The sequence below is a fragment of the Ischnura elegans genome, assembly GCF_921293095.1.
Source record: "Ischnura elegans chromosome 13 unlocalized genomic scaffold, ioIscEleg1.1 SUPER_13_unloc_1, whole genome shotgun sequence".
Taxonomy (NCBI): domain Eukaryota; kingdom Metazoa; phylum Arthropoda; class Insecta; order Odonata; family Coenagrionidae; genus Ischnura; species Ischnura elegans.
In genome coordinates this window covers 11,142,827-11,159,291 of record NW_025791657.1, presented here as the reverse complement: position 1 = coordinate 11,159,291, position 16,465 = coordinate 11,142,827, and the positions used below count along the sequence as shown (strand labels likewise).

The 16,465-nt window shown below is 38.8% G+C and overlaps 2 protein-coding genes across 3 annotated transcripts in view; both read left to right on the top strand.

Moving 5' to 3' along the window:
* The window catches only part of LOC124172039, a 45,938-nt gene extending 32,639 nt beyond the window's left edge, over positions 1-13,299 (top strand). For both annotated transcript variants that reach the window (XM_046551443.1, XM_046551442.1), the window contains 2 exons: positions 3,307-3,379; positions 12,905-13,299. In XM_046551443.1, coding sequence (XP_046407399.1) covers positions 3,307-3,379; positions 12,905-13,131 — 300 coding nt within the window. In that variant the 3' untranslated portion in view covers positions 13,132-13,299. The remainder of the gene's footprint in view (positions 1-3,306; positions 3,380-12,904) is intronic.
* LOC124172035 (zinc finger protein 271-like) lies at positions 13,133-16,190 on the top strand. The gene has a single exon (XM_046551437.1). The coding sequence runs from the start codon at positions 13,303-13,305 to the stop codon at positions 16,069-16,071; it is 2,769 nt and encodes a 922-aa protein (XP_046407393.1). The 5' UTR covers positions 13,133-13,302; the 3' UTR covers positions 16,072-16,190.
* The last annotated feature ends 275 nt before the right edge of the window (positions 16,191-16,465 follow it).

Sequence of the window (16,465 nt, the reverse complement as noted above, 5' to 3'; positions counted from 1 at the left end):
TTGGCCTAGTGCCCAGTAGATGGCAGCACCTGCGTAAGGATGTCCCACTTCATGCTCCCTTGTGGTTGGCTGTCCAGAATCTGGCTGGCTAAATACATCTACATCTACATAATACCCTGCGAGCCACCTCTAGGGTGTTTGGCAGGGGGTGATCAATCACCAGCATGCAGCATGCATTTGGACTCCCACATGCACACCACACCGTGCAAAAAACGTCCCGTATAATAACAAACTATACTACTATATGCTGTTAGAAATAGAATACAGAATAGAAATTCAGAAACGTGCATTAAGTTTTACATAGGTTAGTAGGCTACACTACAAGTCATGCAATCTATTTACGAGTTCTATTGCTGCCGTTATAATCTCTTATCGATCGTTGAAAAAATGACATTCGGAATCTGTCTGTTCTGCAATCTATCTCTCTTATTTTATTTATATGATCCTATCTTCCGTAGTACGTTGGCATCCGTAAGATATGGTTAACTTCGTCAGAAAAGACTCTGCTCTTGAATTTATCTAAAAGATTTAGTCTATTTTTCAATCTACGGTCCGACAGAGATTCCCATCCGAGTTTATCTAAGAGGTCAGTTACACTAACAAGACTATCGTAACGACCTTTCACATACCTGGCAGCTCTTCTTTGCACGCGTTCTAACTCTGTTATTAAGCCTTTTTCATGAGGGTCCCAAACACTGGCAGTATATCCCAAATGTGGTCTAACGAGGGAAAAGTAGCTTATTTCTCTCACTCTGTCCTCGCACTTTCCTAATATTCTTTTAACAAAACCCATTTTACGATTAGCTTGACCAGTTATTTCTCGAATATGTTTATTCCACGATAGATCATTATTGAGTCTAACCCCTAGATATTTCACGGATTCAACTGCCTTTAACTGGGTGCCCCGAATGATATAGTTACGCTGTAGGGAGTTATTCTTCTTCCAGAAATTCATTACGACGCATTTTTCCAAATTTAATTCTAACTGCCAAGCATCGCACCAAGCTTGGATAGCAGCAAGGTCATTCGTTAGTTCATCTATATCTTTGCTGGAACGGGATCTCTGTAAACTACAGCGTCGTCTACAAATAATCGTAACTTACTCTGCACTACTTCGCCAATGTCGTTTATATAAAGAAGGAATAGGAGTCGGCCAATGACACTACCCTGAGGAACGCCAGAAGTGACTCTAACCTCATTGGAGACTGCACCGTCTAATACTACTCTTTGGACGCGGTCGCTCAAAAATTCTCTAATCCAGGAAATGACATCTTCGTCTAGACAATAAGATTTCAGTTTTATTATTAACTTTCCGTGGGGTACTTTATCAAATGCCTTTTTGAAATCAAGAAAAATCGTGTCTACTGGAATGTTGTCTTCCCCGGAGACTAAAATATCGTGGGCGAAAAGCGCTAACTGAGTTTCGCACGATCTGCTTTTCCTGAATCCATTTTCAGTTCCCATTAATGAGTTTTGCGCGTCTAGGTGTTTCATTACCGAGCTGACTACGATGTGTTCAAGGACTTTGCAAGAGATGGACGTTAAAGATATCGGACTGTAATTAGATGGCTGTTCCTTGTCTCCACTTTTAAATTTTGGCGTTACATTAGCGATTTTCCATTCATTAGGTACTTCGTGTTGCTTGATGGATTTACTGAATATTAACTGCGACTAATGGGCAATTTCTGAGGCTAGTTCTTTATATACGTGAGAAGGGATTCCGTCTGGACCAGGTGATTTATTTGGACTAAGCGATTTCAATATATTTTCTATTCCGAGAGTACTAATGTCAATAGCTGGCATCTTATGTATACAGGGATTGTCATCGGTCTCGGGAGAGTTTCCGGAAGGCTCCGTGAACACGCTCTATAAGTAGGAATTTAATAAATTGGCTTTATCGTAACTGCTTGTCAACACATCTCCATTTTCGTTTCTCAGCGAACATACGGTTGATCGTTTACCTTGAACTTCCCTACCATATGACCAAAATGCTTTTGGGTTATTCTGTAACTGCTCTAATAGTGTTTTTCTTTTAAAATACGTGAAAGCATTCCTGAACGCTTCCTTCGTGGCGGCTTTAGTCATCCTATATTTTTTAATTATTAGCTCGCGTTCATTAGGGGATAAATCCGTGCTGACTTTTAAATACACGATGCCTAATGGCTAACGAGTTGGGACACGGCTTAAATAAATCTTTGACCTTACTTCACACTCCATTTGTCAATTTCGACTTTCGTTTGTTTCACTATTCGCGATCAATTTTTAGCATGAGAACACAGTAGCTGCGCTTTCCTCTCGTCAAAGTTCCCATCAGCCAACCGGCGGTAGAATTTGCTTTATAAAACTCAACCTCTCGTTTAACTCCACGTTTCCGTTATCTCCACGTTAGTTAACGTGAGGTTTAACCAGGCATTATAAAACCGGCCCTAAATGTTAACTATTTGACTGTAACCAGAATATACTTACTCAAGGAAACATTAATACATTCCACTACTCATAGATGCACAACTCCTATTAGCAAAGAAACCCCTGTGACAGGGTTGCGGGTGTGAGTGCAAAAAGACTCATAAAATATTTTTTGATAGAACCATTGAAATCCTGGGGAGACGAGCTGGGTTGAAGGGGAATGTCTCCTGGAGTTTCATCATCCATATTTTCAGTGAGCTGTCAGTCAACTGTATAAAAGCCATTGGTAACTAGAGGCTCCCCAGAAGCATATTGTTAGTGAACTCTGCTATTACTTCTCCCAAAAATGGAATAGGGTGATGGACTAAAATTTATGTCATAAAATGATTGTGTTTTTGTGTTAGCTGATGGTAAGGAGAGTATTAAAAACTCCAAATGTACCACAAAAAATAAGGCATTTGGTCACTCTGATTAAATAAAAATTGAAAATCTACGGAAAGCTTTAATTCGCTGACTTTCAGTTGTTACTATCAAAGAAGATAACACTTTTCCATAATTTTTTCCGTCATATTTCGTTGTGAGGGAATTTAACCTCTACACAGGGATGTAATATTTTGAATAAGTTCAACAGATTTAGGCGTTATATGGTGGAAGTACAAACTATTTAAGTAAAAGATAATAGCACTTTTCCACAGTATTTTAATGCATACGATACGTTTCGTTCTGTTACACCAGAGGATAGCTCAGTGAGCCCAAATACGTCAAATGCATGAAAATATTGTGGAAATATGCTACCAGCTTTTATTATATTGTGTAATACTTAAGTTTCCTTCATTATTTATTTTATTTAATCTTCTCTGTGCATTGCTGAATTTTGGGAATTCCATTGCTTACTTTCAGCCTATCTCCAATGAGAATGGAGAGTTCATTGAAAATTTGGCAATGGCCGTTGAGTCTACAGCAGAAGCATCAGGTGAGTTCTCTATAGGATTAGCTAATAATTCTTACGATGGAGGGTTTTTTGTAACTGCACATGCCTCCCTGTAGATCTGCCTATGATGAGAAGTTTCGAATCCACACGAATTTTTATTGTCGGCTAATGTTTCAAGCTTATAGTTTTATTAACCTTGCCACACCTCGCATGCAGAAATCGTCTTTGGATTTAAAATGTTATTGTTTCCAAACCCAACCCAATTTTGGATATAAATTATGTTTGAAATTATTTGGTTGGTATTGCAGTGAAAAGTGGATAAATCGAACATCAAAGGACCAGTTAAAAAAATTTTACTATCCAAAACTTCGATTACAAAAGATCCTTCATAAAAAAGCACAAAAAATAAAATTCTTCTTTCCAATCAAAACTCTGTATTAAATTGACACTTTTGAAGTGTAAATGCCTTGACTAATGCTTATGAACAATCTAAAAGTAACCTTAAAATAGAAATATTTATTTCAACACTACGAAGTAAAGCATTGTTTCAGTTTTATTCTAACCTTAAAATACCGTGAGGCAACATCTGAATGGCTGCGCACTGTCAACTTATAATCATGTATGTTTGTTAACAAGACAGAAACATGTATGTCTATAGACAAGGTGTCATAGTATGAAGTCCACTATACATGGTGAATGACCATGCTGATCATTCACAGGATCATGCGAGCAAAATAGAACATGTTCTAATTTTCACTGAATGGTCATGCTCATGAAGGTTCATTCGCGAATTGTTACGTCATACATGGTTAATGATCATGCTGAATGATCACGCGATCATTCAGCATGATCAGCATCGTCAATGAAATAATTAGCCGTGTATAGCGGCCTCAATACACTGCAATAAAATCACAATAACCAAAGATATAATAAACATTGAATACGTGTACTTTATTGACTAACAATATTGAAACATGAACATAAAGCTCCTGGGATGGCAACCATTAAACAAAGCCATCTGTTTTTTTTAAAGGATGATTTTTTGCCTATTTCCTCGAATTAAGTTTCTGAGCTGTTATAAAAAGATCTAACATATTCAATGAGTAGAAGTATGAATCACTTACATTAAATCGGCTTTCAAGAAAACGAGCTCTTGTACGTGCTTCATGGCATCAGCTGCACTTGGCTCCTTCGTGTTTTCTGAGTTCTTTCTTAACGCCTTTTTCCAATTCTTTAACCAAAGCAACTCTTTCAGCCAGAGTCTTAAGTTTCATGGGCACGGGTTTTTGTCGACGAGGCTGATGCCATGATCGCTACACTCACTTATTGATAGATTCGCAATTATTTTGTGTCACAGATTATAATTTATACCTTAATTTGACTCACCAAAATTCAAAATATCCAAAATAAAATTTGAATTATTCACCATTTTATAGCACTGTTTGAATACATATTGCCAGTGACCAAGAAAAATATTTAAATTAAAGTATATTTCGAATTAAAGAAGTTCAAATTATCCAGGTTCCTCTGTGTATCTAATGGCTGTTATGGGTTATTTTTTCATTTGTATATTCTTGTGACTTTCCCTTTTACCACGGATTTGTCCTTATTCTTGGAGAAAACAGATATTTTGTAGATAAGCTTATCCTTCACACTCCGTGTCCCTTTTTACATGAAATGTTTGGGGAGGATTTTTGTCTCAGTACAATATCGTCATAAATGGCCGAATACTAACACTGACATCCTCCATTACCATTAACACCGTAAGTGGCTTTGTGTTAACTTACATATTGTTTTTATGGTGGTATTTGTGAGTAAAAATCGTAGATTTTTTGTCCTAGCAGCAATAATCAAAGTGATAATGCCTCCTTAAATTGTTGTGTCCTTGAGTTTGATGTTGGGCATGCAAGTATGTAAATGCAAATTATGATGTTTTTCATATATAGCAAAATATCCTTAATTGTTGTGGATATAAAAAAGGAATCGTTGACAGTGTGGTGATGGTGTAAGGAATATAGCATACTAGTGATTGCTTACGGCAATGGGGAACTTGCATGGGTCGAAGATTGCTCTAAAAACTATTTTGAATAAGTAAAATGGATACATTAGCTCTCAAAAATACCTTAAGTTTCTCGATTTAACATCGACAGAAATAAAAAAATTGCATTTAAAATCGAGAAAAATTTCTCTGAGCCGACCACTGCGCGAAGACACCCGAGCATTGCCGAGACCAGGCGTGACGTCATAGGTGCGTAAACAACCGTAGGGAGTTGGGAAATACGCTGAGCGCATGCTGTAAAGTTTTTTGAGGGAGTATTTAGCCGCTAATTGTCACTTTATTTTGTTCTGTTATTCTTGGGCAAGTTTTCCTATTGCTTTTAAGCCACGATTTTTACTTGGGATATTAATAACACTGGTCAACAGTGATTTTGTTGCCCATTAATTTTCAGTGAATTTAGAATAACTTTATGGCCCTGAATTCGAATATGTCATTTGTTTTGCTAAATTGGCTCTTTTTATTGTTATAACCTACAATATGTAGATAAAAAAACTTCAAAATATTAATTGAGATACATTGTGCACACAAGCAAATGAAAATGAGAAAACATATGAAAATAATCACAAAAATGTTGATCCATTGTTCATATTGCAAGTAATAGAAAACGAATGAAAAAAACAGTCTTTGAAAAATATAGTAATTAGCATCTCGAAAAACTCTGCCTGTGTGTTTTTGTTTTTCTGTTTCTTTTCTGTCGTGTTGAACATCAGGACAGTCACGCTGAAGATTCCAACAGTAGTCTGCTATCATGTGCTGGTCCCATCTACTTTGATATCGTTCTTCCATCACCTGAAAATCTTGATGGAATCTTTTACCATGTTACTCGCTGTAGTCACCAAGATTGTTCGGAAATCTATCAAGATGGCTGTGGAGGTAGTGAATCTTAATGCTCATATTTGCCCCCAAGGTTTTGAAGTTTCTGAGCATGTTTTTCACCAGTTCCTCATAATTATGTGCTTTGTAGTTACCCAAGAAATTCTTGACAACAGATACAAAACTGCTCCACGCTGATGCTTCAATGCAATTCATAACTGTAATGAATTCCAAATCATGCATAAGTTTCCGAATTTGGGGACCATCAAATATACCAGTTTTTAATTTTTCATTACTGAGTCCAGGGAATGATTTGCATATATATTTGAAACAGTCACCATTTTTATCCAATGCTTTCACAAATTGTTTCATTAGACCAAGCTTGATATGAAGTGGTGGAAGAATGATTTTGTCCCTATCAACTAATGGTTCTTTTAGGATATTAGCTGTTTCTGCAGTAAATGTGTCTCTTGATTGCCATGAAACTTTCTCCCAGTGATCGTGCTTTGCTCTGCTGTCCCACATGCAGATAAAGCAGGGGAATTTTGTGCATCCACTTTGCTGTCCAAGCAAAAAGTAAACCATTTTCAAATCCACACAGATAGACCATTGGTGGTGGTTATAACGAAGTTTCTGGAGAATCATCTGGATATTTTCGTACTCCTCATGAAGTTTTGTTGAGTGGCCAATTGGAATGGATGCATAGCGGTTACCATTATGCAACAACACACATTTTAGGCTTCTGCTTGAGGAATCGATAAAAAGCCTCCAGTCTTGAGGTTGATATTTTGTTAGTCCCAGTTTCAATAGATAGATTAGTTTATGCGGTGGGGGATCAGCTCCCAAGGCACTTAGACCTATAGGTCCATTGTGCTAACCACCGATAATGGATCACCCATAGAGGCCAATGTCCTTAACGAAGGACAAAAGGTCCCCAATGGGAAGATCTCTTACTTCCTTGGGCTCTATAAAAGGTGAGCCCAGGTGTCTATATCGAGTCCTCATGATTGCGGGGCACTCGCATATTAGATGAGTTGTTGTTTCCTCTCCCATCTCACACCATCTACACCTATCTGAGTCTGTTATCCCCAGCAGGTGCATATGTCTCATTACGTGATAGTGACCCGTAACCCAGTTTCAATAGTATACCAGGAATGCCACTGCAGTAAATAAGTTCATCTTGTTGACTGAAGTATTGAAGTAGATCTGCTTCTCTTGTCCGGTAAGCTGTGATTTTAGTTCCTGGTTGCGGGCAATTCTTCTCATTAAGTCTAGATGCCAAGAGTTTAGAAGACTGTTTAGAAAGACCGAGATCTCTTATCAAATCGTTAAGCTCTTCCTGACTGAAGAGCTGATGTCTTGTGAAGCTTCCTTCGTATTCACATTCACTACTGCTAGTGTTCACGTGCTGCAAATCATCGTCATCTGAAGGGAGTAGTTTTGGCAGAGTGGTGAAGACTGGTACAGGAATTTTCATCGTTGTGTGGCACTGGTCGCCTTGCTGATTCTAAATCGGGATATTCCCACTTATACTTCTTGTAGCGATTGAAACCTTTTACATTGACCATGCAAAAATAGCAATCATTATGGTGGTTTTTTGGCTCTAGTCACGCCATTGGCACTCCAAAGTTTAAACCCCTTCGTTTTCCATTAGTCCACAGTCGTAAAGACTCCACACAGCGTTTGCAAACTTTATGAGGAGCCCAATTTTTATCTTGGTCTCCCAGTTTAACACCAAAATATGCAAGATAGGCCTGTTTCACAAAGTCAGTAATGTTCTTCCGTTGTTCTTGCGGAGTGTATTCTCCACAGATATAGCAGAACTCATCAGGAGATTTGAAACAACCTTTACGCGAAGAACTCATGTTAATCTATGAAAAGAATAAAATAAGAATATATTTGCAAAAATATGGTAGGGTGGAACTAATAAAATAATATTTATAACAATATTATCTATATGTTACATTTAACTAAGAATATAATGCAGTAACTAATCGCGACATACCTTTTTCTTGATACTGTGAACGAGAAACTTCCCTAGGAAAACTTTTATTGGCTATTACACAAACTGCGTTCTCTCACACGCTCTTCCCTCTCTCGACTGCCGTTGTTCGCTTTCGAAATTCGTATTTTCCAACGAAATGTCCAAAGGGTGGGTTACGTATAGAAATGAAAACACGAACTTGGGAATGGTTTGTGGACTGTATTACGATAGTGGTTCACATCACTGGATCGGTCACACTCGCTCGTCTGACGCCGCGCCGAAGACTGAGCGCTCCGTCCGTGTCTCTGAGCCGACGAAGCCCGTCAAACAAAGCCACATCATGTCACGACTGCCTCCACACCCCATCCCGATGGTCCCAATAGCCGTTCTGCGCACGACTCTGACCTTCACTGCAACAGGGTGACTCACTGACGCTCCTTGAAATTGTGAGACACATGTGGGTGTCTCAAATTACTACCACGTTCCATGATCTCACCTTCTCCTCTATATTTTGTAACATATAAGACATTACATTTGTACATACGGAGTTACAAAATATAAAATGAATAGGCATACAGAATTGAGGAATCACAACCGATTTACTGATAATTTAACGATTAAACGCTACACGCCAGAGGTAGCCTGTATCTAAGAAACTAGAGCCAATTGGGGAAATCCGTTTTCAGATTCAGATTCAGCATACCAAATATACCCAGTATTCGTTGAAATATCTCCGGCAACAACATAAACTTTTTTTGTAGAGCTGAGTAATGCGACATCGGGATGATGAAGTGCAAGCGTTTCACTTCGTGTGTTTTATTCATCAGAAAAAATGGATGATAACGTTGCCACTCGTTCGAATACTACATCTGAAATTCATCTACACCTACATAATACCCCGCAAGTCGCCTAAAAGGCGTGTGGCATGGGGTGTGAGGACACCAGCCCTTTTTTTTAGGACACCAAAAATTGTTGCCACAACCCTCATGGGCTTTGTTAAGACAAATTATTGCTATACGTCGGCGGCAAATCGAGATGTAAAAGAAACTTTTGATACTGGAGGATAACTATTGTAAGCTGTGCTGTTGACATTAGAGTAAGCTGTGCTGTTGAATTTGGCAACGCCGTATTAGCGGAGAATGTAGTGTTATCCATCCTACGGTACGAATTCACTGCAAAATAGTCTGCACACAATCCACATGTGAGATCGCGAATCGGTTCCGCTGCCAACACACACACACAAGCAACAACCTATTTCAATGGTATAGATATATCCATAAACAATATGCTAGCATACACCATAAAGATATAGTGAGAAATAGGCAAATACTCTTATCAAAAACTGGAAGTCACTGTCACATTCTTACATTCATAACGTGCAACTTACAATAACAGAGCTCGTTATTATTAGAACAGAACTATTTATTCAATGATTAAAAGTGTTAAATTAGCCCACACAGGTGACTTTTCTCACTACTATTCGTTGAAATAATGGAATGAGAAACTTCGCACGCAGTTTTTTTAATCGTGAAATGTGCTTGATCGTGAAATGTCATATCTACGGTGAACAACGGAGGGTAACACGCCACTGAAAATTTTACACTACTGTTAGTCATTTATCGATAGCGTAATAGTACTTTTTACAATGCAATCACGATGGAACACTGATAACTCTTGGCCGATATTTGTCAACCTAATCAAACTTTGTGCATTACAACCACTGGCACTGTGATTATTAGCAGTAGCTTAACGGAAGATGTCACGTTGAAAATAACACTATTTTGGCACAAAAGTGTTCTTTTATGTCTCCAATCAGCGAGCAAAAGTTGCATTGACGGGAATTCACCTCATTATACAAGCACAGACAGTCCGAAACGACGAATTCTCCGGTGCCTACTAATAAACGGATGAAGTTATTCTATATAAAAGCTAAACGGACATTAGTAAACATCAAATTTATTCTTATTACATACTTTAATGAATGATATGCCGTCGACAACATCAACTTACAATAAACGTGTCCCCCATCCTACGATGGTGGCTCATACTCCTACAACGATGTTACTTAGATATTATAAAATTTTTGTTTGAACTGCGCCAGTTTTATATTTTATGTCCTAACTCAGATATTAATATTATAAATAATACAAAATATGAGGGCTTCCGAGCCTCTATCGTTGGATATTTATCTTTCAATTGAAAATAATCAACACGTCTAGCTTCGTGGGATGTTTAGGCACCTTTAGCGTCATCGAGGCTTCGTCGGCAATGGCTTGGGGGTGAGGGAGTTTTTTCCGCACTTTAAAATTCGTTATATTTATCATTGAATATCTCGCGAAGGAAAACTCAGATATACATGCGGTTTTCTTTGTTGTAATCAGAAAATAATTTTCTGTCCGCCTGTGAAATAAAAAAATTCATGCAAGTTCCCATTTCTTGGGCAACAGTAATGGATTTTGATTTTGTTAATTTCAAAACCATTCATACTTTTGCAGTCTCTGCTATGATGTTAAAAGGTTATAATAGACTTGAAGAGTAAGATTTGTGATTTACCACTGAAAGTTCGAGGACCTCTGCATGTTTAACTGTAATATATGTTATGTCAGGATGAGTAATTCATTATATCTATTGCTTTGAGAGCAGTCATTATGTTTCTTCTCCAATTATATTTTTGCAATTATCCAATTTTTACAATTATTGATTGATTTAAACATTCGTGTGGTGTATTTTCTGAGTTTTACAGAAATTCATTCTGGAGAAATTCAAAGTTCCAAGAATAGTTTGAGTTGTTTGGGTACTTTCAGAAAATGGGTAAATTATTTGAGAAAAGTCAGTGAAATTGAAAATTTTATATCAGCGTAATAACTGAAAAGCTGTAAACTTTGTAATTCATAGCTTTTTCAGATTATGTCAACAAATGGACAAAATTAGGAAATGAAGTAGACTGTCTAAAGGCCTGGTTACACGGTACACTAGAATGTACAAGATTCTGTACATTTTTCTGAATGGTTTTCTGAACAGATTCTTGTACTTTCTCATGGACAAGATCCACGAGTAGGTGGTTACACGGTTCATTTTTTCGGACATTTTTTCGTACATTTTAAATGCGCAACAAATTACTTCAACTTCAAATATAAACCAATGGGGAACATGCAAACCTTTTTAAAAGTACTAGAACAATAAGATACTTACCTCAAATGTACTTGCCGAAAATTTCGCGGATGAATAATGTTTGAATAGTGTTTTGGGGCTTGGGCACTTGCCTTTCAGATTAAATTAAACAGAGCTTCTTTGAAATAAGTTCGTTCTTAAGGGGGAAGAAGGCTGTAACGCCGTCATATTTGTGTTTATTGACTTTATTTTTATTGATAAAGTTGTTTCTACGGGTATTTTGGTTGTTGTGGGTTGTTGACTGTGAAAATGAGAAAGATTGTGTCGCGTTACAAATATATATGAAATAAAAAGAGCATTTTAAAAGTTAAGTTGTTGGAACCAATTCGTTTACGCGTGTGATATTTCCACTGAAATCTACTAGAGAGCGATAATAGCAAAGGTGGCGTAACATTTTCTTGTGTTCCATTCTTTTACTACCCATAGCCAATCAGTGAGATATCCAAGTCAAGCAAGATCATATCAAATCCAAATAACTATCGGGGCCGTACGTAAACAAAGAAGTCGCATATACAAGCCAGATGAAAAGAATTTCGTTTTCGTAGTCTGCCATCAGGTGACTCTGAGTTCTAATTGTATGATTGTCTGAACGAAATTAGAGCAGGCATTCAGAAATTCATACATTCTTACATTTTGCGTGGTTACACGGTGCATTTTCGCGTTCATTCTGAGATTCAGACATCCTCACATTTTCTTGTACATTCTCATGTACCGTGTAACCAGGCCTTAATAACTTTCACTTATAAATCAGGCATGATCATGATTGTGGACAAGATTTGGTGTTCTATGAGGAATGTATCCCCGCTTCTTTGCAGAACATGTGAAGAGAATTGTGATAATTTTTTCCATAAACAATGGCCACTTCCAAGGAATGGGTGTCATTGGCTGTAAACTTATCAATGACAGTTGGCTATTATATCTGTGGCATTTGATATGGCTGTTAAAAATCATACTCATATTGAAATTGAAGAGCCACAAAATATTTTCGATAATTATGTAAAGAAGTGTTATATGGGTTTACTGTGCTCCTGTAATGTAGGAAAATTCTTAATATTTTTATAGGCATCCATCAGAAATGCCACAAAATTGAATCACTGTTATTGTTGAAAATTGATTAAGTTAGCATATGTTGGTTTTGTCCAGAATATTCAACTTATGATAATGCATTTGCCATTTTTTATTTGAACGTTTAGGATATAAAAATAAGACATTTCCTCACTTTTTAACCTTTCAAATGAGCAAATCCTTTAAGGCCTCTTATTCCATTTTAAATGAGCAATCATTACCCAGAAATGAGATAAGTATTGAAGTATGCTTTCTTTGGTAAAATTAGAAAAGGATTTTAATGAACAAAAATTATAGATACTTTTCATTTCCCTTTACATTTTGTCTATATAACACCTTAATTAATGATCAAACAAAGTAGCTACCTTTCTATAATTAAAAACATATGTCATTCAAACATCATCTAGGTGTCATGTCAGCAAGTTTTAGGTTTCATATCAAACTGTGATAATGTTAATGTGAGAATCTTCCTCAGTGCTTCCAGCTCCTGAGAGATCGCAGAGGAAAGCATCATCAGCTTCATACCCGCTGGCTTTAAGAGATGTAAGGACTGATCAAAGTTATGGCCGTCTTCCCCCCTCAAACACAGTGACACTCATTCAGTCCGAGTCTGGAGCATATCATACAGAGGAAGGAAGGAATGTGATTGATAAAGACTTGGAAAAATGTGGTGCTTTTCTTGACGATATGTTAAAATTGTGATTATTTCCTAGTGATGGACAGTCTTATACGAAAGACATTCAAGCGTCTAAAATCATTGGAGATGGAACCAGAAAGAGTTTTGTTGGGGTTGGTTGTGATGCACCAGATACCACAGATACCCTTGGCTGTATCGAAAGCAGTGAAAAAACAGAAAGTGGCAATGAGGCGGTCATGGGAGAAAAGGAAGAGATTAGTAATTACTTTACCAAAAATCCAGGGAATAGTTGCAGATCAAACGAAAGTTCATATCATTTCCTCAGCACTAGAGATGGAGTCAACTCCAAAGATGAGGTCAGCAAACACCTGCAAACTAATCCTGATGCCAGAAATTTAGATGGTGATGTTCAATTGTCAGAGGGACAAGATGAGTCTATCAAAGCGATTATATCAAATGAAGAAAGTGATACTTCATGTCAGCATACAACCTCCAGCAATATAGGAGGGATGAAGATGAAAAGGAAAGGGATGAGGAAAAAAGGAAATGGGCCTATTAGAGAAAATTCTGGAAGAATGGGGGAGAGGGAGAGTCTGAGGAAAAATAGGGAAATTAGTACTGTTGATAGGAAACTGTCCCCACAAAATTTATCGTTGAGGTCACACTCTTGTTTTGGAGACCGCCGCGATCGACCATGCGGGAGCTCAATGGAGAGAGTTTACTCGTGCAGTGTGTGCACTGAAACTTTCACTCAAAGAAGAAATTTCAGTGAGCACATGCTAACGCACACAAGAGATGAACTATCTCACTATCTCATTATCAGATCTTATTCATGCGAAATGTGTGATAAGTGCTTCTCTAGAAAAGATAAACTAAATGAACACATGCGGACCCACAGACGAGGGAAACCGTATTCATGTGATGTTTGCCGCAAATCCTTCTCTACAAAGAGCTTACTCGTCACACACTGTCGTATACACACAGGAGAGAGGCCATTTTCATGCAGCATTTGCTGCAAGTCTTTCAATCAAAGTGCTCACCTCATCCAACACAAGCGTACACACAACGGGGAAAAGCCGTACTCATGTAATGTCTGCAGCAAGACTTTCGCTCGGAGGCGCAACCTGAACGAACACATGCCAATCCACACAGGTGAGAAGCCTTTTTCTTGTGATGTTTGCGGTAAACCCTTCTCTAATAAGAGACGGCTCGTCGTACACTGTCGTACGCACTCGGGAGAGAAACCTTATGCATGCAGCATTTGCTGCAAGTCTTTCTATCATAGATGGGACATCACCAAACACATGCGCACACACAGCGGGGAAAAACCTTTTTCTTGTGAAGTTTGCAGTAAGTCTTTCTCTAGAAAGAAACAGCTCGTAGAGCACTGTCGAATACACACAGGGGAGAGCCCTTTTTCATGCAGCATTTGCTGCAAGTCTTCCAACGAATGTTCTCACCTCATCCAACACAAACGTACACACAACGGGGAAAAGCCGTATTCATGTAATATCTGCAGCAAGTCTTTTGCCAAGAGGTTCACCCTGGACGAACACATGCGAATCCACACAGGTGAGAAGCCTTTTTCTTGTGAAGTTTGCGGTAAAACCTTCTCTAGAAAGAACGTCCTGGTCACACACTCCCGTATACACAGCGGAGACAGACCGTTTTCATGCAGCATTTGCTGCAAGTCTTTCAATCAAAGTTCTAACCTCATCCAACACAAACGTACACACAACGGGGAAAAGCCGTATTCATGTAATGTCTGCAGCAGGTCTTTTGCCAAGAGGTTCACCCTGGACGAGCACATGCGAATCCACACTGGCGAGAAGCCCTATTCTTGTGATGTTTGCAGTAAGTCCTTCTCTACAAAGAAGCAGCTCGTCGTACACTGTCGCACGCACTCGGGAGAGAGACTTTTTTCATGCAGCATATGCCGCAAGTCTTTCTATCAGAGATATGACCTCACCATTCACATGTACACGCACAACGGAGAAAAGCCGTATTCGTGTAATGTCTGCAGTAAGGCTTTCATTTGGAAGGGCCTCCTGGACGAACACATGCAAACCCACACAGGAGAAAAACGTTTTTCTTGTGAAGTTTGCAGTAAGTCTTTCAATAGAAAGAAACATCTCGCAAAACACTGTCGTACGCACACAGGAGAGAGACCTTATGCATGCAGCATTTGCTGCAAGTCCTTCAATCAAAGTTCTCACCTCATCCAACACAAGCGTACACACAACGGGGAAAAGCCGTACTCATGTAATGTCTGCAGCGAGTCTTTCGCTCGGAGGTGCAGCCTGCGCGAACATGTGCGAATCCACACAGGTGAGAAGCCTTTTTCTTGTGAAGTTTGCGGTAAGTCTTTCTCTGGAAAGAGCAACTTCGTCTTGCACTGTCGTACACACACAGGAGAGAGACCTTATGCATGCAGCATTTGCTGCAAGTCCTTCAATCAAAGTTCTGACCTCACCAAACACAGACGTATACATACAGGGGAAAAGCCTTATTCATGCAACATATGCTCTAAGCGTTTCCCTCAAAGGAGTAACCTCGCCGAACACATGCATACACACACGGCAGCGACACCCTTTTCATGTGATGTCTGCAACAAGTCTTTCGCTCAGAGGCGCAGCCTGCACGAACACGTGCGAATCCACACGGGCGAGAAGCCTTTTTCATGTGAAGTTTGCAGTAAGTCCTTCTCTACAAAGAGACAGCTCCTCACACACTGTCGCACGCACTCGGGAGAGAAACCTTATGCATGCAGCATTTGCTGCAAGTCTTTCTGTCAGAGTTCTGACCTCATCAGACACAAACGTACACATACAGGGGAAAAGCCGTACTCATGTAATATCTGCAGCAAAGCTTTCGCTCGGAAGGGCCACCTAAACGTACACATGCGAACCCACACAGGAGAAAAACCTTTTTCTTGTGAAGTTTGCAGTAAGTCTTTCTCTACAAAGAAGCAGCTCGTAATACACTGCCGTATACACACAGGATAGAGAACTTTTTCATGCAGCCTTTACTACAAGTCTTTCTATCAGAGTTGTGACCTCATCAAAAACAAACGTATGCATACAGGGGAAAAGCCTTTTTCGTGCAACATATATCTACATTGTAGCCGTTGCCGTTTGGCTAGGTACATTTACGAGGTAGGGAAGGCTTGCGTAAATTATGAAGGGTCGAATAAATATTGTAAAGTGCTTTTTTAATGTTATGTAAATGCTCATGTTTTTTTGTGTGTGTGAATGTAAAGTGATGAATGAATGACCAGATTCTGTATTTTTCCGTCCCCCATCCCTCCCACAATTCTCCCGTCTACGAAGTGGAAAGTTCCGGTGCCTACGTGATACGTAGCATGTTTCTCCCCATCCCACTGTGAAGCCGAAACACCTG

Bases quoted from the DNA above. Each gene is read 5' to 3' on its own strand.
- LOC124172035 (XM_046551437.1), top strand. From the start codon at position 13,303: ATGGGAGAAAAGGAAGAGATTAGTAATTACTTTACCAAAAATCCAGGG.